The sequence below is a fragment of the Synchiropus splendidus genome, chromosome 2 (genome assembly GCF_027744825.2).
Source record: "Synchiropus splendidus isolate RoL2022-P1 chromosome 2, RoL_Sspl_1.0, whole genome shotgun sequence".
Taxonomy (NCBI): Eukaryota; Metazoa; Chordata; class Actinopteri; order Syngnathiformes; family Callionymidae; genus Synchiropus; species Synchiropus splendidus.
Window position 1 is genome coordinate 14,270,797 of NC_071335.1, and position 22,955 is coordinate 14,293,751.

Here is a 22,955-nt window from a genome sequence, read left to right on the forward strand (position 1 = left end):
ACCTTGTGACGCTTCATTTACAGGTTGATGTCTGCAGTTGGCACTGGTCATTTTCACAATAGTCAGAGTGTCACCCTGCACTGAACTGAGCACATTTCAGTGTTTGTCAACTTCGAGAGAGAAAATCTGCCTCAAGTTCTGTTATAATATTTGTATTTTGGCCTGTCATTCTGGCTTATACATTTTATTTTTTTACTGCAAGCAAAGAAAGTTAAAAGTAGCATCATTTTTCAAGTCTTTTCTGTCCTATATTCTTTATATTTTTGCTGTTAAATAATATTTTTTTCTCAATATGTTTGATCGACAAACATTTTTAACCTACTTTAACTCTTTATTCTGTCTTTTATTCCTTGTTGTGGCAGGTGTGTATCTTGTGCATGCAACATTCACGAGGAATGGACCGGTGCTGCCATTATTTTGGTCACAAATGTTAGTTTTATTTTAGTTCATTGAGTTTCCACACAGATCAAACCAGCACTTCACCACTGTCAAGGAAGCACGATGACCAAGAGAATAAAAGGAAAATGCCTATTAAAATAAGCAAAGAAAAATTCAAGTGATCATAAAAACAAATGTTCTAGAGGCAAGAAGAAGCTTGAAATGTGTGTATAGCCATCACATCTTAGCCTGCCTTCTCTTTGAAAACGTCTTGGTTCGGAACATGATTTTGAAGAGGGATATTTTGGAATAGGGCTCCATCTGTAGATGGTAGTAGGGCATCAATAAAAAGATCCAAGGATGATGTGAGCCAAGTATATTTTAGATTATTGTTTCTGCCATAACGCAGGGAAGGCATGGATTTGGTACCTGCTTTGCCTATGTTTTTTGAAAGACGATTGGGAATCATTTGTTTTCCCAACCTCCTCAGCACGCCCGTGTCACAGCAGTCTTGACTCATGAGAATCTCCTGCTCGCTGACATGTGTGAGGGTGCACTTCCACCGTTCATATAAATAATGTACCGTACTGAGGCGATGACCATGCTGATACCATGCTAAACAGCGGTATCGTTTCCGACACGAGGAGTTTTTGAAGACTCTTGAAAGCTTTGTTATATTCCTCGGTGTACGAGTCAGGACTAGCCTGTGGAAGAATTCATTGCAGTAATGCTTTCCCCAGCCTCTCACCTTTATCTTAACCATCCAGAACAAAGGGCGAACCTTAACCATGACTGTGAACCAAACCTACGCCCATTTATAATAAACTACTTTCACTGACATTTGCACCCTCTGAACCTTGGGAGGACTGGTCAAAATGTCCTCACAAGTAGGTGGCCTGTCAAGACTTGGTCCTCACAAGTATGGCAAAACACACTCACGTTTGTTTTTCTATCTTTGTGGGGACCACCTATTGCCATAATGCTTTTCCCAACCTCCCACCCTTAACTTCACCATCCAAAACAAATGGCTAACCTTAACCAGGTCTCTGAACCAAACTGAAACTTGTAAAAAAAATATGATCACCCAGTTATTTTGAAGTCTCCATCCTCAAATCAAGGCTTGGATTTGGATCTCACAAGGATAGTGTTTTGTTAATAAACAAAGTGAGGATCAACCAGGGACGACACACACACGCACACACGCACACACAAACACACACCCGTCATGGCTAACTCTTGGACATGGCCTCAGTGTTCCCTCAGAATAAGCTGAGGAAGACCGATGTGTTCACCGGTTTAATGGTTCAGTGGCTGTAGTTCATCCTTAGTTCGCTCTTACATAGAAGTCAAATGTACATCTCCATTTGGCCAAAATGAAAAAAGGTGCATGCCATTTATGAAACTGAAGCAATGATACACTGACATTGATTCACCACTGTGTATTCTGACTGGACGAGTGTTTCTAACTGTCGTCACGTTTTCCCCGTCATAGACATGACAATGGACGAGGTGAGAGATTTTGAACGCACGATCCAGGAGGCCACCAACCAGAAGATTGGTGTGTTTCCTCCGTCCATCTCCATCAGTGATTCCCTGCCGTCCACCTGCGCCCTCACGGGCCCCGCCAGCGCCCCCTCCACACCCTTGTGCATCGACGCTCCAGAGTCCCTCAACGTCCCCAAGGACCGACCTCGCAAAAAGTCGGCTCCGGAAACCTTAACCCTTCCTGACCCGGTCCAGAACAGTGAAGCTTTGGACTGCGACGCGGACCAGCTGACTGATTCTCACGCTGTACAATCTTCCACCTTCAATTCCTCCAACCCTGACCTGGTGGGAGGAGAGTAGTGGCTCTTCCAAACACTTCTCTTTTTTTTTTTTTTTTTTCTATCCTCCTTCCCCTTCAATTGCACACAGATGTCAATTTGCGGTCACATTTCCTTCCTCAGTTTAAAAACCAACCCTGTCAACTTCCTCTTTTTTTCCTTTCGTGCTTGTTGGTTTTCAAGCGAAGATAACACGCCCCTTCTTTTGTAGAACCTGTGTGTGAGATTTTGTTCCCGGGAATAACAAGATGAAGCAAGTCATTGAACAAACAAGCTCCATCATTCTTGTCCATGTTGCGCTCAACCCGCCAGTCACACTCTGAAACACGAATGAACAACGCTCTTGTTTAGACCGACTTATCGCAGCTTCCCAGGAACGTTAGACAGAATTCCCCATTAGCTTTCTACCTCGTCCTGGCTAGTCAGGTTTCGGCTTGCAAGACAAGAGAAACCGCGAGGAACGTGCTCAGAGCACCAAGTCTTGAATACAGTTCTATGCTTAGACTATCATTTGCATCTATGAATGAAATATACGCGCCACATCTTTGACCTGGTGAGTTTATTTGAACATGAGCAGACAGGTTTGTGACACAAATAAGTACAATCACAACAAAATCCTCAGGTCACAGACGTCTGACGACATCAGCATTTTTTTTTTCCTTTTATATTTTGTCATCATACAGAAGAACGTTTTACAATATCATCCGGGAATGTTTACTCTTCCAAGAACCTTAATAAACGCCTCGCAGGCGGTCGATGGAGTCTTAGCATGACAACTAACTGGTGGTTGAAAAGAAGAAAAAAAAATCCACTGTTGCCTGATACCAATGCTGGACATCATCTGAAGTTTAGGAAGCTTTTATCACACCTGGAATTCAGAGAAGGACGTCTATTGCTTGAACCTCATTCATCCAGTGGTGTGTTCCATCTGCTGCATGGACATAATGTGAAAGTAATATATATCTGATGGACGCCTGGGTGCGTTTAGTTTCCTGGATTCTTCTAGAAGCTCATGTCAGTGTAAGCATGCTCTGCATTATTGTTCCTTTCAGCTCAGTGCCTCTGCATGCTTCCTTCGTCGATATTTACGGAACGTCCTCTCCTCATGCAGATGCTGACCAATAGCTTGAGTTTATATATATATATATATTTATATATATATATCCGCGACACCACACTTTTCAGGGTTAATAAACTTCAGGAAATGACCTTTTAAAACCCTTGTTCGACCTCTGAAATGCACTTTTTTGACACCTCTTCTGACAATGAAGGAATGTGTTGTATGAACGAGTGAATGACAATTTTATGAATAATCGGACCCAAAATAGCTTAGTGTTCTCGCCATGAAACATGAACATTCTGTACAGTTTCTCACCTGCGTTTGTTGGAGTACTAACTGTAGCTTTGACAGTTGAGAATTGACATGTCTAAGTCTGTACCATACTGGTCTGCTCTGTTTAAAAGAGTATTATCTTAGCTATTGTACATAAAGTGTTGTCATTGACTGATATGATTCTAAAATATTTTAGTTGGAGTGTCAAATCATTAGAAGGCCTTTGGTGGAATAGAAGTTGTCTGGACGTGGTGGTGCACTTTTGACGTGCCAAGTCAGTATGTGTATGTTCTCTTAAGTGGGGTGGCTTTTTGGGCTTGTTCTCGCCACGTAAACTTGGATAAGCTGTTTTTTTTTTTTGTAGCGAACTTGTTGAGCTGCCTGTTGCTTTAGTGTGTTATTTCTTTGTAATGAAGGACCAATCCTTGCATTCCGACAGTAATCTCACTTCCCACATTCTAAATGTCTTTCTTTGCTATGCTATACTTTTGATTGAATTTCTTTTGTTTACTTTCTGAATTGGATAAAATAAATTTTGCTACATATTCCTGATGTTTCTGACTCTTTTTTTTTTTTTTTTTTTATATACTGCGAGATTATCCTACACTGAATGTTCGGTCACTCTCTCACTCTCATTCTCGGTCACTCAGGATTGTCTGCTCCATTGTTCTACCTAGAACATTGGGTGGATGAGATTCTCTACTACTCATGTTCGTGTTGTCAAACCTTTTGAGACTGCAAAATGTAGAATGACTTTCTGCTCTAACTCAATACCAACACAATTATAATGCCTTAATAGGCAGAAACCAGCCATTTTCTGCTGCTTAGCCAGGTCTGGGTCGCAGGGGCAGCTCTTTCAGGAGGGAAGCCCAGAATCTCTGACCTCAGCCACCTCCACTAGCTCCTCCGGCTGGATTCTTAGGAACAGCCAGGCCTGCTGGGAGATATTATCACTCTCTGTCTTGGGTCTGCTCTGTGACCTCCTCCCTCCCTCCCTCCCTCCCTCCCTCCCTCCCTCCCTATGTCTGTCCTTACCCTATACCTAAGGCTAGACTTAGACTCCCTCTGGCTGAAGCTCATTTTGGCTGCTGGTCAGTATCCAAAGTTCATGGCCATAGATGAGAATTGGAATGTAGATTGGCTGCTAAATTGAGAGCCTTAACTTATGGCTCAGTTACCCAGGCAGATAATGGGGGCTGCATCACTGCGAATGCCGATCCGATCTGTTACCGTCCCCCCCACCTTTGCTCATCCATTGGGGACAAAGTCAAGCTGGAGTGGGGAGTCCACACTTTCTGCCGGCAGAGAATCACAGTGTCAGATTTGGATCAGAAGGTACACTTCATCGCGATCTCAGCCCACTCAAAAGAGCTCTCCATCACGCATGTCAACTAATGTTAGCTGAAGAAGATCGATCCTGTCTCTCACTACGCAGTTTTTCATGTAAGCCGGTCATTTGTCCGTCGTTCTTGTCATCACACTTGCATTCCCTCCCCTGAACTTCCTCGGTATCAATATGGGCCTGTTGTAAAAAAAAAAAAAAAAAATGGAAGCACAAAATCTTCAGTCAAGTTTATTTGATAATGTGAGTCCACGCAACAGCAAAATTCACAGTGCGAAACAGTGGTGGTTAAACCATGCAATTAAGAACAAGCAGTTGTAAGCGAGCGGATTATCCAGACTGGTTTTGATCAGCAAGTTGTCCGAGTTGAAGAGTAAGTTCATGCTGATTGAAGTTCATCATTTCAATTATTTTCAGAGAATATAATCGATCCAAACAACACAGATTTATCTCACAAACTCACATTCGAAGGCAACATTTTTGTCAGTGCCAGGTATTCCACTCGACACAATGCCAACCATCTACAACCAAAACAGTTCTATCTAAAGTAAGCTCTATCTAGGCACTAAAGTTTAGATCGCGAGTAGAGAAACCACTAAACTGCTCCAAAGAAAGTATTTCGATATCATCCAGGGCTCCACTGAGAAAACCAGTCCAGCTCTGTTGCTGACCGCTTGACCAACACAAGTGCCTACATTACCGGCTCCATCCACAGCTGCCAACACCACCGTCTCCGTACAGCAGGAGGCGCTGTAAGTAACTGTTACATTCTCGCCATCTGACCCAGTGACGGTGCTTGTGTTGAGCGTCCCGTTCCCCTGATGGATCTCGATGGTGTGGATGCCGGAGCCACCTTCGTCTGTGATGCTGGTGGTGAAGGCCCAGGTTGATGAGGAGCAGGGTGAGCGGCCGGTACACTGCGATGTGCTGATGGTCCGACACACCGGCCGGTAAATGTCTTGTACCTGGGGAAGAGAGAGATCGGAGCTGTGCAAAACTGACCAACTTTGAACACAGACGTAGAGGAAAATGATCAAACTCAGTCAAAACTCAACACATGACTTAACAATATTCTTCAGTTAAATGCTGCTTGACAGGTCTTTCCTCACCTCTGCAATGATGGAGAACCTCAGCGTGGCAGAGTTGACGTCTGAGGTGGCTCGATTTTGCACCAAAATAGTCAGAGTCACATCTGAGCCCGAGGCAGCGCTGGCTGGTGCCGTCAAAGTTACCACGCCGCTGGCTTGTCCTCCACCTCTGGGTGCAATGACCAGCGAATCGGGTGAACTGGAAGGAAAGTCTTGGTCGTTGTTTGCCTGCACCAGGAAGGTCCCTGTTGCGTCGGTGTCGATCTGCCCGTGGCTCACAGTGGCAACTGTGAAAGGGACGGTGATGGTGGATCCTGGTTCGATGCTGGTGTCGTTTACTGCTGCCTAGAAAGCAGAGCGTAACTGAAGCCCACAGCAGCATGATGGAGGTGGTATGGAAATGACTATCACTTTCTTTGGCTGAGCATCTTATCGTGTGTTTCATTACCCACTGGGGTTCTACTAGTGCTAGTCATAATAATAATCAGCTGACCTTTCCAGCCAATGACGCTACAGTAGAATTGAAAATATCCAGGGCTTGGGATGAGAGAACTCACGGTGACAGAGACGCTGGAGGTCTTGAGTCGTGTTGAGGCGTATCGGTGGAACATGGAACCAGTGCTGTCTTCCCCAACAAGAATAACACCATAGTCGCCCGCTGGCACACGGGTGAACCCCACTAAATAGGTCCCGCCTCCATAGGACTATTCACAACAAAAACAAGATTTCAGATCAACCTTGGATTTAAAATGTGAATGAGCTCAGTCTCTCACCTTCAGTTCTCCGTCGACTCTGGTTTGGAGCGAACTTTCCCACAACATGACCTCCTTCACTTTGACTGTGTCGCCGCCCGTCACTGTGATGGCGAGGGTGGTGTTCCCCCCTTCAGTCGGGCAAGAGTGTCAAAGGTCATTGAAACGTGGAGAACATATCAAAAGAAAAGATGTACTCACCGGCCAGAGCGCGTCCCGCCTTCAGAGTGAAGTCTCCATGAGCTCCTTCAAAGGCCTCCACCAGGTTGAAGATAAAGTCTATTGAGCTCTGTCCTGAAGTGACAGTGACGCTCAAATGAACATCGCCGCAGGAGCGTCAAAGCTTACCTTACCTGTAACTTTAACAGAGTACGGGTCTTTTGAGTTCACAGTGACTTGCCATAGCCCTGTGTGGTTCCTGAGGCTGACACGGCGGAGGTTTCCTGTGGTTGTCACTGACCCCAGAGGACCACTGGATTGACTAGACGTCTGCGTTGCACCTGCAAAGATTTCAAAGGAGTCGAGTCTACAGCGACCTGCTCTTATTTAAGGACTCACTTGAGGGATCGATGAGTTCAAAAGTGAGAGAAGGGCTTCCTGTGATATACGCAACTACGTTCTGGAGTGATCCGTCGACGAGAAACGGGAAGGTTTCACTCGCTTTTCTGGGCCTCCACTCAACCTGGAAAACTGTCACCTGAGAAGAACAGAACGGCTCATGAGGTCAAAGTCATTGTTTTGTTTTTTACCTTCCTTACTCACCACTGCACTGTCTGATGCGTCCATGATCACAGACATGGCGTTGTGAAGCTCCGACTTTTCCACATTAATGGCCAAACCACCAGAAGCACCACTCAAGTCGCTGTAAAGTTGGTCGTCTTTTCGGGCCCTTGAAACGGAGCGACGCCATCTTCTGCCACTGTGGGTCATCATGAAAGTCACCTAAATGTGGGAAAGCAAAATGAGACGCAAGCAATGAGTGTTGGTATTTATAGCACCGACACGCATACTTCATATAGAGGTACCAGAACACTGGTCACCGCAGAAATGCACTTTGTTTTTCATGATTTCATGGCATGGCATGTTCAGATGCCGGTGACCTACGGTAGACTTGGTGCTCTCTATCAGCGCCTGGATGATGCCTCTCAGGTGTACGTCTTTGGCTGGAGCGTCGGTGAAGACAAAAATCTCAGAATAAGGCGGCGCTGCGGTCAGAGCCAGCTGTAAGGCAAAAGCACATGGACTCATTTGAAGTGTGCCTTAGAATAGAAATGCTTGTTGGTGAAATGATGCACTAGATTTATATATATGTATATATTTTATTATTATTGTTTTTCAAATCACCAGCAGTCCAGACAAGCTCATCTCGGGTATGTCCCCTCCTCCTCCGAAAGTTAGCCTGTTAATGCTGGCTTTAAATTCATCTGCGCCGGTCGTCGTCTGTACAGGTCCGAAGCCTGTCAAAAGACAGAGTGAAATTACAGTGAAATAAATATAATACATCTAAAAAGAAAAGAAGTATTACAAAATCTATGGTGTTATTTTAACTGAACTTAAATTCAGTGTTTTGTCTTTTTACATTATTCCATTGCGCTGGTGTTGTTCCTTCTTGACGGCAAGAGTTATTTGTGACACCAAATTACGCATCAATAACAATGTAGTATGTCATGCGCCTACGCCAGAAGCACAACTAATATAGACAATATAATACTAATATACACAAACACTCACCCTACGCAGAGCAAGACAAGGGTCACATAAAATACCTCGGTCCATCACCAAAAACAACAACAAATGGATCTTCAAAATAAGTCGGCACATTTAAGACACACAATCTCTCATCAGAATCTTCACAGATTATAAGAAAAAAAAAGTTTAATTTCAAGTTTTGGGGTTTGTTTTTTGAACATTTATTGCAGGAAACCTATCCATTTACCACTATGGAACACTAACTTCACAGCTTTTCAGACACCAACAATAACAAAAGCAAAATCAACTATCCTTCTTCTTCTTCTTCTTCTTCTTCTGGCTTCTCCCTTCAGGTGTGGCCACAGCAGATCATCTTCCTCCATCTCCCCCTGTCCTCTGCTTCCTCTTCTCTCAAACCTACAAAGCTCATGTCCTCCTTCACCACCTCCATAAACCTCCTCTTTGGCCTTCACCTTCTGCCTGGCAGTTCCAACCTCAACATCTTCCTACCAATGTACTGGCTCTCTCTCCTCTGTACAACAAAAGCAAAATGAATGTTTCTTTGTGGGAGGGAAAAAAATAATATATGAATTTAAATCATGTATAAGAATACACGAAAATCCATCCGCAAACATCAAATAAGTATTATATAAAGCAGCACTAGTCATGGCACACGTCAAAAGTCCTGTGGAAAATAAAAAAATTGTAGCCATGTAGCTATTTTCAGAATGAAATGGCAGAAAATTTGTTTAAAATGTCTCCAGAAAGGGGTGGGCAATGTGGCAAAAAATACATCATGATTTATTTACTTATTTTAAATCGATTTTATCACAATCTCTTTTGCATGATTTTATTCTAGTTTGGGTAAATTTCCAGAACAATCTTTAACATTCTTTGCCTCAGCCACATAACAACTATGATTCTTTCTCTTTTCATATTTTGTAGCACATTTATTTGGCTCTGCATTTCATTTCTAACAACTTTTAAACCAGGAATATTGATGGTCTGTGAGTGTTAACTCTGTGGTGCAGGCAGTCTTTGCTGTCTGATACAGAACACTCCGTCATTCTGTGGTGCAGATGTGTGGTCGAGCGTAGCAGCATAGAGCTTAAGTGTATAGAAAGAATGTGACAGAATTCATCTTGGTAGAACACGTTCTAATGGATCACGGCTTAATGTCATGATATCGTCCACCTCTATTGGGTGAAACTGGATCATTTCCCACAGCACACTGGCTGAAGTTATGCACATTTCTTATTCCGTCACTTACTGATTTTTGCCACAATATTGCATCATACTTTTGTTGTTGTTTTGTTATTAGGCCCCTATTTTCAGAAATTTTAAAACATCTATTCGGGCCTCCGTCCCACCTGGGTCGTTGAAGGGAACCAGTATGTAGGCCGGCGGCTCCAGTTCAGTTCCTCTTCTGTGGTCAATCATATCAAAGGCCACTCTTGTCACTTGCGCAATGTCGCCAGCCATGCTAACCGTGGTGTCAATGACGAAACAAAGAACTGACGCCTGGGAGATCCCCATTAATCTGCGTAGGAAAGAAAGGCATCACTCGCATCACGTGTGCCGTGACGAAGTGAGTTCTGAGCCCTCACCGTAAGAAGTTTCTGTCTCCCACCGACATCCTGATGTCCTCCAGAAGTTCGGCCGTTGCATCCACAGCGAGAGCCGCTGCCTTGAAGTGAAGTGAGCCGTGGCTGGCACCAATGGAGTCCTTGTTAATGCCCCCTCTTGGGCTCCTGTAGCTTGACAGATCAAAGGTACCACCGTGGCTGCATTTACCTTGAATCCGAGGGGTTAACAGCGGTTAGATATTCTTCTGCTGTTCAGTATGATACACCTGATGAACAATATATGTTTTACCTCTTGGTTTACTTGGCCAGAAGGAGGCAAAATAGCCTGTAGTGAGGAGCCCCTTCTGCAGAATTTCTGGCAGAATATTGTCTTCACAGTTCTGTCCTATACAGCTTTTACAAGTGGGAACATAAGGACCTGCAGATAAGTAACCATCATGCCAAACATAAATCAGCCTGTCCAATGCTTCGAACCCATTTGTGACAGGTGTAGTTGAGTGGTACCTGCGAGGTTGAGCAAAGGTCGGTCGGGTTGGAACAGCGCTGTGTACGGAAAAGTCCTCCCTAACTCCACCCAGTTGCTGTGACTGTAGAAGTCCTGTGTGAAAGCGTTATATTCAGTTACACCGACCGCATCTCCCATGACGTGTTTCACGCTCTTCTCGCTCACCTGGAGGGGGTGTAAGATTGAACCAAGTGTCAGCCGTCCAGCGAAAAAGCTTGAACGCCGCACGCTAGCCTTCACTGCAGCGCTACCTAAACATGAACAGAGATTAGATCGGATATTTGTCATTCTTTACGGGGAGGATGATGAAGCACCACACGTCTATCACTACAACACTGTAAAAAAAACAACAACTTCTCTTACTCTACACTAACAAATACAGTACATTTTTTTTGGACGTCAAGTGTGTCAATTTTAGCTACATGTTGATCACAGTAAAAATTTCTCACAGTAGCAGAGCATTTTTACCACAAAATGATGGTTCATTTAACTAGATTTTAACTCATTTATGCAATAAAAAACAATGGAGCTACATTGACATTGCATTGACACTCAACAATATACTTTTAAAATAAAATTACGGTGGGTTGAAACAATGTTTATAACAGGCAATTTCTGTCTGTGGAAAACTGTGTAAAGTTAACTATTTTTTGCTGAAAATATTAATAGCAGTTGGCAGTTTTGAAAAATGTACAGTGCTAAACAGCTGACGTTTGACAGTTTTTTCACGGTTACATGCTTTTACAAGTGTACAGCAGGCTCTTCCCTTGCGAACCATGGCTGGTCTGGAAAACACATACTCAGGGTATCAAACAACAAACTTTGTTTTAGCCTTTAGTTTGTGTGAGTTTACCTCTTGCGATGAGCTGACGTCCTTCTTCAAGATGCTCATCAGTAACATGGTGGCTTGGTTTGAAATAATGTATCAGATCCACTGCCCCATTACTGAAGGCCACAGAGTTCAGAGCCGTGTGAAACTTAATGGTGGAAAGAAAAGATGTCTTTGATGACGAACATGCCATCAGCACCTTGTCAGCAGTCAGGTTGTCATCGATCTACAACAAAAAAGCAACATGTTTTTCAAGTCCTGACACGACATGGCACATCTATCTTATCTCTAGCTCTCTCTCTCGCTCTCTCTCTCTCTCTCCACACACACACACACACACACACACATATATATATATATATACATTTATATATTTTTTTGTTTCCCATAGGAATTATATTTAATAAATTCTGCTATCATTTGGTCGGATGAACCCCTCACAACAGTCCTGCGTGTGATGTGGCACCCCAGGAAATGTGATGCCTCCGACTTCTATCCACTTCAGATGACCTTCTACTGCTCCTGTACTTTCTACGTGAAGAAAATTTTCTTCCAGACGTTAGGCATAATTGAAAAATTTAAGACGTTATATCAGCCAATATCTTCTGTAGAACGTAAGAAATAAAATCGTTCCTTGAAATGTTTCGCGCTTCACTTTTTAATGCAACATTTCTGCTGCAAATTTCCTGTAGTATCAAATGTTTTCTGTGTCCACTTACAGTCAGGCTGAAGAATCTTCCCTCTCGTGCAGCAATAGCTCGACAGACCTCGGCCGTCTTGCGGAGCACTGCACGTTGCGTGATGTCTCTGTGGCTGATCGACGTTATTGTAAACATCGGGAGAAAGCCATCCGCAGGAGCGGCGAGGGAGAGGAGCGCTGCCAGCAGGAGCATGACTGGGTCTGTGTTCGGGCGGGAGAGAGAATCCTTTTGATCAGGGGTCACCACCCCTGTGAGCTACTCCCAGGGCACTGTGTGACCCGAAGGGCTCCCATCGGTTCCGTACACACTTCTGATGTCATGGATGACAAATTATATTCCTCTCAAATACGTGTCTCATTGCAGAGTTTTCACAAAAATTACCAATGATGTACAAAGATTCTTTAAACTTTTTAAAACAAAGCAAGAGTCACATGGGATGTTTGGTTTCCTGGGACATATTACTGGGTCGTATGTGACCAAGGAGATTAGAATTCAGAGATGTAATGTTTCCCGGAAGGGAAGTCAATTCAATATGTTTGTGTATGATAATGTGTATCAATGATGCTGTTGCGATGCTGTTGAGATCCTGCTGCTTTGCCTCTGCCTCCACGACCCCGGGGATCCTCGGTTTGTGACACAACACTCCTTCATTCCTTTTCTTCACTCAAGCATTTTCAGTTCCTCTCACGAAAACAAGCCCCAACCTCTCAAATAAAAGAAAACACTACACCACAACACAACTTCGTTTCGATTCGTGCTTTCAAAGTATATTTACTTTTCAACTCTTCATTCTAAAAGGAGTAGAAACACATCCGACACGCACGCAAAATACACGTTCAAGGATGCTCTTACCTTTCGGCTGGGTGCTTCTTATCTGTCATCTGAGTGGAGTCCTTTATAAAAGAGCTATGGATGACTCAACGGAGAAACCATGGAAGGCATTCCCCACCCACCTCCAATTTCCTGATACTCTTCTGTATTTCTGTTAATGCAAAAAGAGTTACACTTGCACATGTAGGAGTTTTGCAATCACGTGGTAGAAAAAAAAGATGTCAGGTTATAGCAGGACTATTTCCAAGGAAAGACGAGGGGATTTATCTGTAAAAAACAAAAGCATGCCTGAACAGGCCCAACATTCATGCACCCTTTGGTCACCCTAGATTTGTACACAAGGCAGCAAGGAGGCTTAAATATGCATTCTATCTTTTATATGCACCTGTCAGTAGTGATGGGTGGATGAGGCTTCATGAAACAGTACTGCAGGCCACTAGATGGTGGTCTTGCTTTACAAATGTGAAGCTTCATTGAATGAGTTGTTCAAGTCCAAACCTTTTACAGCAGACAGTGCCATCTGGTGGCCTCTGGAAATCAGGACACTGTTTCATGAAGCCTCATCTACCATTCAATAGTGTTTCATGACACCTCATTGACCCATCACTACCTGTCATAGCGCTTGTAGTACGGTGGCTGAGAGGTGAAAAAAATCAGAGAAACAAACTGTCTGAAACACATAGCATCTTTACTTAATCTCATGACGATCTATACAACATTTGCGTCGTGATTTTACAACATGGCAGCAGTGTTAAAATTGATGTCAGAAAACACATGATCGCTGATACACGGCAACATCTCAGATCAAGTCGTGCAAGGTATGACTCCATGACGAGAAAGCAGGCGTTGGGATCCTTTTTCACTGAGAGAGCCGAGGAACCCTCATATTTATGAATGTAATTCCATGACAGTTACATAAACAGAACGGAAAGTGAAGACCAACAAATTTAGAGTTGAGTCATTAATATTTATTGCAGCAATGAAGTTCCCATGAGCCATAATTTCAATTGTTATCTAGTGTTACTGAATGGTTCTATGAAACAGTTGCAACATAGCCTGCTAATGCTGCGGTTGACTACGTTACATCGGGCTGCGCAGCATTGGACTCATCACTGTCAGTGACAAACTCAGTTACGGTGACCTAAACAGTTCCCATGATGCTGTGCAGTCCAGTCAACCAATCACAGTGGTCGATCGCTACAACATGGTTCCGCCTCCACAGCCGTTCAGCTGCACAGCGTCGCGGGAAGTCACTGTTACTGAGCTTGCTACTGCATATATAAGGGTTAAACTGGCTGGCTACGTTAGAATGCAGTGAGAGAAACTGTGGTTTGTTTGAAAGAGCCAGACTCAAATGAGCTGCATCGTGCTCAAAAGCCGTAGCTTCCTGACCCCTGTGATAAAGTAAGTTAGCTACCACTAATGCTAGCAGGAAGGATTCTATCCCTCGCTTCATATTCATGTGTTTTATTCATGTTCACTACTGGAAGTGAGTAATAATTGATCTTTTCAGTCACGTTCGAAGTAGCTTAAAAAGTCTTGTTAAAGTTCAAGCAGTTCAGTGATGGATCACTGAACTGTCGCACGTAAATGAAGCAGGAGGCGGCAACTATTTCCTGTTGTTGTGTGGATGCTGAGTGAAGGATGTGAAACCTAATTATTCTGCAAATCTGGATACAAAAGACTCACCAGCTTTCTCTGTTAAAGTTGAACACTGTCTCTAATGTCACGTTTGTATCACAGTGACACAAGGACAGCGTCGACTCCGAACTACGGTGTTGTGTTTGAGATGCCCTCAGAGTGCTTTGGCCACGCTGTATGTAGCATCAAGGATTAAAAACCACTTCAATGAACTGTCTCCGGCATTGTTTACCCAAGTATTTACCCATGGGGCTGTAGAAACAGTTTTAGGTATAGCTTTGTCAAAGAGTGACAAGAAAAGACTTCAAATGCCACTTAAAACTCGTCGGACGCCCTGTTAGCATAAGCTAACTTAGCTTGTGATCACACCGATACATACAATCCTGCCCTTCTCGATCTGAGATGTTGCATTTTTGGAAGAATTCTTCACACTCCAACGACAATAGTTTGACTAGTCCAAGTTCCTCCAGTGGCAGCTGACGTTTTCTAGTCTTTCCAACACTCATGCAACCACTTCCAGGTCACACTTGTAGTCGCTTCCTGGGTTTCGTTGTTTGTGCTCTTCATTCATTTCTGAACACAGTGTATGGTTCTGCCCCAAATCGCAAGCTGAGCCACTGCAGGACACAGATCCTCCGGTCTCTTGGCTTGAACTAACAGGCAGAATTTTCACTTCCCTTCTTTTCGATTTCCGTTTTCCAATTGAGGGGAACCCCCTCCCTGAAATCCCTGCAGTCCACAGAAAAGAAGGTGGCAAATGCCTGATGCGTTAGAACGATTTTCACACCAAGGACGGATTTTTTTTATTCCTTTTTTTCTCCTAACCTGTGTCTTTTTTCCAAAGTACAGAGGAATGCAAACTTCAAGTGAAATATGAAAACAGTGACAGCACAAGTCGAGACAAGAAAGGAGGGAGTCGTTGTTCACTAAAAGCACCCTTACGTAAGACCCTTATGAATGGGACATTTGTCACTTCGTAGACATAGATGGTCGTGTCCCGTTGCTTGTTACTAGCAAAGATGAGGGGTTTCAGACTTTTATCTTCAACAATCTGATGCTTCTGGTTTCAAATATCTCAGCATTAATTTTTATCAAATGGTAAACTTGACATTCTTGAGAGGTCTAAAATCGGTTATAAAATACCGTTTGATCAATGAAATAATGAGGTACACCAACATGGCTCAAACAACAGTGTTGTTCTCATTGCGGCACAATCCTAACTGATTTTTTATCACAGAAGCAGAGAAACCAACAAGCTGCCCCAGAGAAAATATTTAGGACTCAAAGAGGGAGCGGAGGAAGTGGTGTTTGCTGTAGTGGTGGGGGCAGCAGTGGTCAGTGCTCGAGCTTGACCCACACAAGAGCCCACGTTACCCACTCGATCCACAGCTACCAACTCCACACTCTGGAAACAGCAGGAGGCGCTATAGGAAGCCACAGTGATGTTCTCGCCTCCTGCGCCGGAGACAGAGCTGACGTTGAGTGTCCCGTTGCCTTGGCGGAGTCGAACGCTGTCGATGCCGGTGCCATTGATGCCATCAGTGATGTTGGCGATGAATTCCCACTGTGATGAGGAACACGAGTGGCTGGGGCAGCTGGCTCTGCTGACCACCTGGCACACTGGCCGGTCAACGTCCGTCACCTGAGGACGACAAGCCGAAGATGCTCACGCTCACATGACTCAGCACCGCCAACCACAGCATGAAAAAGAATCATCTGTCATTTTTCCAATGAAGGAAGGCTTCTAATCCTGTCTGAGCCATTAACCAGAATGTGGAACTGCTGCATAACACGGAAGTGTTGTTGAGAAAGATCTTTGCCTGGGAATCAAGAAATGTCGATGCAAGATAAAATAAATGTCAGATCATTTGGCCCCTTGTGTCTCTGGTGTTGGACTCCCCTGGCAAAAGTGAACTAGACTCAATAGCTCTCTGCCTGAATAACATGAATTGTCTGAGAAACAGAATATTCTTCTCACCAGCTCGACACACGTTTACACGTTCCTCACCTTGGCAGTGATGGAGAACCGCACCACAGCATAGTTGATATCACTAGCATCTGCGTTTTCTGCCTCAATAGTCAGAGTCAGGTCAGAGCCTGATGCAGCACTGGAGGGCACCGTTACGGTGATGGTGCCATTGGCTTTCCCTCCGCTTCCAGCCTCAACAGTAACAGAGCTGGGTGAGGAAGATGGGTAGCTGCGGTCGTTGTTGGATCGTACTTTGAACGTCCCTGTCGCAGACTCATTGACCACTCCGTTGGCCATGGAGGCAACCGTGAAAGGTATGGAGATGGTGGATCCTGGTTCAATGCTGGTGTTGCTCACGTCGGCCTATAATGCAGACGCTTGAAGGTTAGAGACTGGGTGTGGAGTGGTTTGCTTCGCAAGAGTTTTCATGCTCAAGTGAGCTCTGATGCTACTTCACAAATCATGAGGTCAAGAGCAGATGGAGACTGAACAAATTGACACACTCAAAAGAAAAACTTTAAGGCAGATGTTGAAGGTACTAAACTATCAAAGGTAGAAGCTAGCAAAGGTTAGCTGACATTGTTGACCCTGTGGAGCTTGTTCCGCCTGCAGGCTCTTACTCAATAACCTGCAGTGAGCATTGTAGTTTGCTACTCATACAAAGCCTAAAACCTAAAGTAACGTGTGACATTGAAAATCAGTGCTCTCACAGCATCAGAATGTGTCTTTCAAAATTCACGGACATCATATGTGAGATCTATGACATATTACAAGCGAGATCAGAAAATAGCTTTTATCTCTCCACTGACTCCCGCTCATATATTTTGTCAGCTTTAGGTCCCATGATGCAGAAGTCGAGGGGCGTGACTTTGGCTCCCAACTCACGGTGACAGAGATGCTGGAAGTCTTCATCTGTGTGGAGGCTTGTCTCTGGAAGCTGCTCGCTGATGCCCTGGATATGGAACCGCTCTCTTCCCCATTCAGACGCACCACATACTCTCCTGCCGGGACATTGTTGAACCGCGCTAGAAAGGTGCCGCCACCTAAAGACTTTGGAGAGAAATACAAGTCATGCACTGTTGCATCACCTTGCCTGCTCTGTGAGAGAGCAAAGTAAGCCATCTGTCATGGTTCGTTTTTTTGTGTGCTTTTCTTTAGTTATTTCTTGTGTTCTGGTATCTTGCTTCCTGTTTTCATCCTATTGTTTCTAGCTTAATGGCAGCGCAGCTGGATTTCACTCCGCTGATCAGTCTGCATGGATTTCTACTCCTGGGCTCCAGTCTGTGCTGCCAGATGGTCACTTCATGTCTGATGGTAAATCTCTCACTCTCGCCCTCCGATCTCTTGTGATTCAGATTTATATTCCTGCCCCATGTACAGTGTTTCTTTGTTCTTCTCGCTTGCCTTTTCTTAGTTTCATTGATCGCGTGTGAGTGTTATTTATTGTACTGGCCTTTTCTGTTTCTTCACTTTATGATCCTTGTGTATGTGTGTGTGTTTTGAACCACCATCGAGCGCTTTAAGTTATTTAGCCTGGTGAGTTTAGTTTCCGAGTGCCTTTTTGGTTGGTTCGTTTGTTCAGGTTTGAGCTTTATTCACCTGCTTTTTCTGTTTTCAGGTTCGCAACCTTCCATTCGTGTTTGTCCTCCGCGCTCCACTTCTGGCGCATGAAAACAAGTGGAGATTGAAATTGCTTTTCACGTTCACTTCCCTGAGTCATCGACCTACCTCCACTTGTCGTGCTAGAATCTTTCCTTTCGTGTTTCCTGTGCTAGACTGCTTTTGTTGTTAAAACATATCAAAACGGATAAACTACTTTTTTTTCTGGAACATGTTCTGTCAGTATGAAAGCAGGACTCACCTCCAGTGTTCCATTGACTTGTGTTGGCCCTGAGCTGTCAAAAAGAGTGACCTCTGTGACCTTCACTGAGTCACTTCCAGTCACTGTGATCATGAGGCTGATATTCCCTCCTGTAGTAGGGCAAGAGATTTGCCATAAGTTAAGACATGGAGCGACACAGAAACCCAATGAAATCTCTCTGACCTGCGAAAGGTCGTCCCTCCTTCAGACTGAAGTCCCCATGAGCTCCTTCAAACACCTCCACAAGGTTAAAGATGAAGTTCACTGAGCTCTGACCTGAATAGATCACGGAACTATTAACATGCAAGATGACCTGAAATAGTCATGCAGTTGCCGTACCTGTCACTTTAACAGAGTAGGGGTCGTTTGAATTCACGCTGACTTCCCATAATCCTGTTTGGTTGCCGGTGCTGAGGCTCAGACGCCTGAGGTTTCCTGCGGTTGTCATTGATGCCAGTGGGCCACTGGTCTCACTAGACGTCTGAGATGCACCTAGAATCACATGAGACGTTGTCACTGCACGGCATTGTTAGATAATATCAACGCCTCTGATATGATCAACATTATTGGGTTCTGCAGAGGCTGCCAATGGGAACACCAGGCAACACGCGCACAGAATTCCTCTATATAAAAATTGCCCAACATTTGGCTGTTTTTCTGGTTGGATGACTTTTGCAGGGAAAAATAAGACTAGGAGAAGATCCAAATCACCTGAGGGACTCGTAATGTTGAAAGTCAATGATGAGGCTCCTGTGATGTAGGCCGTCATGTTCTGGAGTGACCCGTCCACAGTAAACGTAAAAGTATCTGGACTGCCAGGGTTCTTAGCTGCCTGAAACACTGTCACCTGAAACGCCCACAAAGGCACGTTAACAAAGCCACCACAGCATTTTTTGCCGCATTAAAGTGCCCACCACTGCACTGGCGGACGAGTCCTCTATCACAGCCGTGGCCGCTGGGAGGTCAGACTTTGTGACCTCGATGGCTTGACCACCACTGGCTCGGGCCAGGTCACGGTAAAGCTGGGCGTCTGCTTGACTCATTGATCGTGGCGCCGCACCCTGGCTGTCCCTGCGCCGTCGTCTGGTTGCACGTACGTCCGTCAACATGAACGTCACCTGCATTCGGTTTAAAAAACAAACAAAAAGAAAAACGTGTGTTTTGAGGGAACACACCTGGACCTACATAAGCTGTCAGCATCTGCATCTTAAAACAAGTTGAATTGTCTTCCAATGCAGATGCTGTTATCAATGGTCAGAGTCGACTCACCACAGACTTGGTGCTCTCGATCAGTGCAGTGATTGTGCTTTTCAGATCAGCGTCTTTAGCAGGAGCATCGGTGAAGACAAAAATCTCAGAGGAAGGTGGCGCTGCTGTCAGGGCCAGCTACAAACCATAAAACATGTGTCTTGGTTATTTGTGAATTTAAAAATGCTTGGATGGAAATATAAGACCATCCAACTAAACTGTCCCGCCTCCAGTGGTCTCGCTGCAATGAGCCATGAAGCGGGATGCGGTTCTGGAAGCAGGACTTTGGAGGACAATTGCAAACAGGTCTATTGAACTGATATTCTGGCTTGCTCCTATCCTTTTTCAAGCAGATCTTTAAGTGTCTCATGCAAAATTCAATTGAGAAATTGAGCGAGAAACCCGCTATAGTTGCTCTGTTGTGCACCTGTAATCCAGACAAACACATCTCAGGGATGTCCCCTCCTCCACTGGCAGTCAGTTTGTTAATGCTGGCTTTGAAGATTTCTGCATCAGTTGTCGTCACTAGAGGTCCAAAACCTGTCAAACCATGCAACTCAATGTTGACGTGAATGAAGCAGACGTTTGTGTCCATATGATGCTTGTATCGCAGAGGCACATTCACTCACCCGGGTCATTGAAAGGCACCAGTATGTAGGCAGACGGCTCCTGGGACGTTCCCTTCTTCCTGTCAATGATGTCAAAAGAAACTCTCTTTGCCTCGGCGATGTCATCGCTCATGCTGCCTGTGGTGTCGATGACGAAACACAGCACGGAGGACTGGGAGAGGCCCACCAATCTGCAGGCGGAGCAAGAGTCCCGCATCACTTATTGTATTGACAGGAGGTTTACACATTCTCAGCTCGTACTGGAGAAACTCCTTGTCGCCCACGGCCAATCTGATGTCCTCCAGAAGTTCTATGGTTGCATTCACAGCCAGATCGGCTGCCTTGGGGTGAAGTGAACCGTGGCTGGACCCGATTGTATCCTTGTTTATTCCCCCAACCGGGTCTCGTTCGCTGGTCTTATCAAAGGAACCACCGTGGCTGCATTTCCCTTGAGAAGTACAAAACACAAGACAAACAAACTTGCCTAGTTGTCAAACAAAGCAATGATGCTCATACGGAAATATGTGTTACCAGGAGGTTTCACGGAGGAGAACTGGTTGAAATAGCCCGATGTGATGAGTCCCTGCTGCAGCAGGTCCGGCAGAATGTTGTCATCACAACCATTTTCTGAACAGTTTCTACAGGTGGGAACGTCGGGACCTGCAGCAACAGTGAAGATGAGCTCCCTCCGAACCAAACATTTGAACAGTTACATTCCTTTGCCATTTTATTTGAACTCAACTTATGAAATGAACAGGGCTGTTTGGTTTATTGATGTGGCTAAGAACTAAGTTACGGAGCAACTGATAGCATTAACCTAGAAAACCTTATGGTAATAAAGCCATAACACTCAAAGATGGAGCTGTAAACACATAAAGAATAATGATAAAGAAAGGAACTAAAAAAGACCAAAAAAGTTTTTTTTTCGACTTTTAATTTATCTATTTACATAGCAGAAATTGAGGTCCAAAACAGTCTAAGCTTTTCCAATTTGCACAAAATATTTCTTGGCCACACAGTGGAGTCACGTTGCTTGACATGTAAAGCTGCTGTGTAAGGTGTTTCTTCAAACATGAGTGAGCGTGGGGTGGGAGTGTGGTGGACGAGTCACAAAACACTCCTCAGTTTTCAAGCGAAGCATGGAAAGTGTCTTCTTTAGAACAATCTCACCTGCCAGATTGTCGAGTTGTTGGTCAGGTTGGATCAGCTTGCTGTACGGTGAGGTCTTCCCCAGCTCCACCCAGTTGCTGTGACTGTAGAAGTCCTGGATGAAGACGCCAATACATTATTTTAGCAGCAAAAATGTGCAGAGTTGGTCGGGTTGCTCTTCCACTAACCTGGAGGGTGTGGCAGGTAGCGCCAAGGGTCCAGCGACCTGCTATGAAGTCCTCTTGCTTCACACTTCGCTTCACAGCAGCCACACCTTCAACAGCCGATCAGCAAAGAGTGAAATGTGAAATTCAATATTTAATGATTTTTTATTTTTAACTCAGTAATGTGCCTAAATGGTAACCTCATTGACAAAGATTTGTGAACAATCTCATGTTTTCACATTCAAACTTTTCAGGTCTTTTCGCGCTTAATAGGATTCACAGTTATTCATGCATCTTCAAATACAGATTAATATAGATTAACTATATTAAAATATACTAATATATATATATATATATATATATATATATATATATATATATATATATATATATATATATATATATATATCCATCGCCCTCCATTTCCTCCTCATTCTGCTTTATCTTAGCACCGCAACAAATATTCAAGTATCAAATGTCATTTGTTTCCTCTACATATAACATAAGTAAAAGCAAGTTAATAAGTTCATCATTTTGCATCTTGATGTCATATTTGTTTTCCTTCTGATTTATTTCCTTCTGAATTCATCTCATTCACATTTCACTCTTACTTTTTCATATTCTGTCCTTGATCTTTTTATATGTGTAATATACCATATTTTGTTCCGTTCACTACACTGAAAACATTCTACAACAATGATCGAATGATGATAATACTTAAAGATTTAGTGGCCAACAGAAAGGTCAAATAAAAGGTATTTTGTTGTCGATATTTGAGATGTAAGTAACGTCTCCCTAATGTATAGTAGTGTGCATTCAGATGGCATCACAGAACACAGCTAAATGACTGTCAAAACTCCCCTTTTAGATATCACTTTTGTGACATTATTGCTGAACATGCATGATCCTTAATTTTTTTTTTATACTTGAATGGCTTCTCATCAGCTTCTTGTTTAGGCTTGATGTTAAGTTGACCTGCTGTGATGATGTCACGTCCACCCTGGATGGTCTCGTCGTCGAAGTGGTGCTCTTCGCTGAGCTCGTACACCACGTCCACCAGCGCGTTGCTGAAGGTCATGCTGGACAGAGAAGTGTGGAACATGACGGTGGAGAGAATGGAGGACGCGTTTCCTGACCACAAACAGGCCTCCTGCACTCTTTCCGGCGTAAGACTGTCGTCGATCTGAAAAGGAGGAGGCGACGGACATTAGCTGGACTGCAATATCAGATGTCATCTTTGACGTCTGAGGCTACATGTCCCTCAGGATCACTCACAGTCAGGCTGAAGTCTCGACCCTCAGCGGCAGCCATGTCCCGGCAGACCTCGGCCGTCTTTTGGAGGACTGCACGAATGGTGATTTCCCGATGGGTGGTTGAATTTCCATCCCGTGCAAACAGTGATTGAAAGCCATGAGTGACGCTGGTCAGAGAGAGCAGGAGCACTGCCAGCAGGAGCAT

General features: G+C 44.2%; 3 protein-coding genes across 4 annotated transcripts in view; 1 reads left to right on the top strand and 2 right to left on the bottom strand.

Moving 5' to 3' along the window:
* Positions 1-4,077, top strand: part of LOC128754005 (cytoplasmic phosphatidylinositol transfer protein 1-like) — a 29,595-nt gene extending 25,518 nt beyond the window's left edge. The window contains exon 9 of one of the 2 annotated variants that reach the window (XM_053856278.1): positions 1,871-4,077. In XM_053856278.1, coding sequence (XP_053712253.1) covers positions 1,871-2,223 — 353 coding nt within the window. In that variant the 3' untranslated portion in view covers positions 2,224-4,077. The remainder of the gene's footprint in view (positions 1-1,870) is intronic. The other variant, XM_053856279.1, reaches the window with a different exon arrangement.
* Positions 4,078-5,077: 1,000 nt separating this feature from the next.
* On the bottom strand, positions 5,078-13,001 carry LOC128754112 (von Willebrand factor A domain-containing protein 7-like). Its single transcript, XM_053856477.1, has 18 exons — positions 12,879-13,001; positions 12,045-12,226; positions 11,350-11,551; positions 10,662-10,747; positions 10,496-10,589; positions 10,281-10,409; positions 10,013-10,199; positions 9,776-9,945; positions 8,061-8,173; positions 7,821-7,937; positions 7,479-7,658; positions 7,275-7,413; positions 7,070-7,216; positions 6,918-7,010; positions 6,738-6,847; positions 6,522-6,668; positions 5,986-6,309; positions 5,078-5,841 (listed from the first exon to the last, which is right to left on the bottom strand). Exons 2-18 carry the CDS (start codon positions 12,216-12,218, stop codon positions 5,449-5,451), a joined length of 2,805 nt encoding a protein of 934 aa, XP_053712452.1. The 5' UTR covers positions 12,219-12,226; positions 12,879-13,001; the 3' UTR covers positions 5,078-5,448.
* Positions 13,002-15,708: 2,707 nt separating this feature from the next.
* LOC128753319 (von Willebrand factor A domain-containing protein 7-like) lies at positions 15,709-22,955 on the bottom strand. The gene is made up of 17 exons (XM_053854904.1): positions 22,773-22,955; positions 22,473-22,680; positions 21,522-21,607; positions 21,355-21,448; positions 20,716-20,844; positions 20,446-20,632; positions 20,206-20,375; positions 20,004-20,116; positions 19,598-19,714; positions 19,243-19,446; positions 19,040-19,175; positions 18,668-18,820; positions 18,512-18,604; positions 18,329-18,438; positions 17,353-17,517; positions 16,507-16,830; positions 15,709-16,140 (listed from the first exon to the last, which is right to left on the bottom strand). The coding sequence occupies exons 1-17, from the start codon at positions 22,953-22,955 to the stop codon at positions 15,730-15,732; spliced, it is 2,883 nt and encodes a 960-aa protein (XP_053710879.1). The 3' UTR covers positions 15,709-15,729.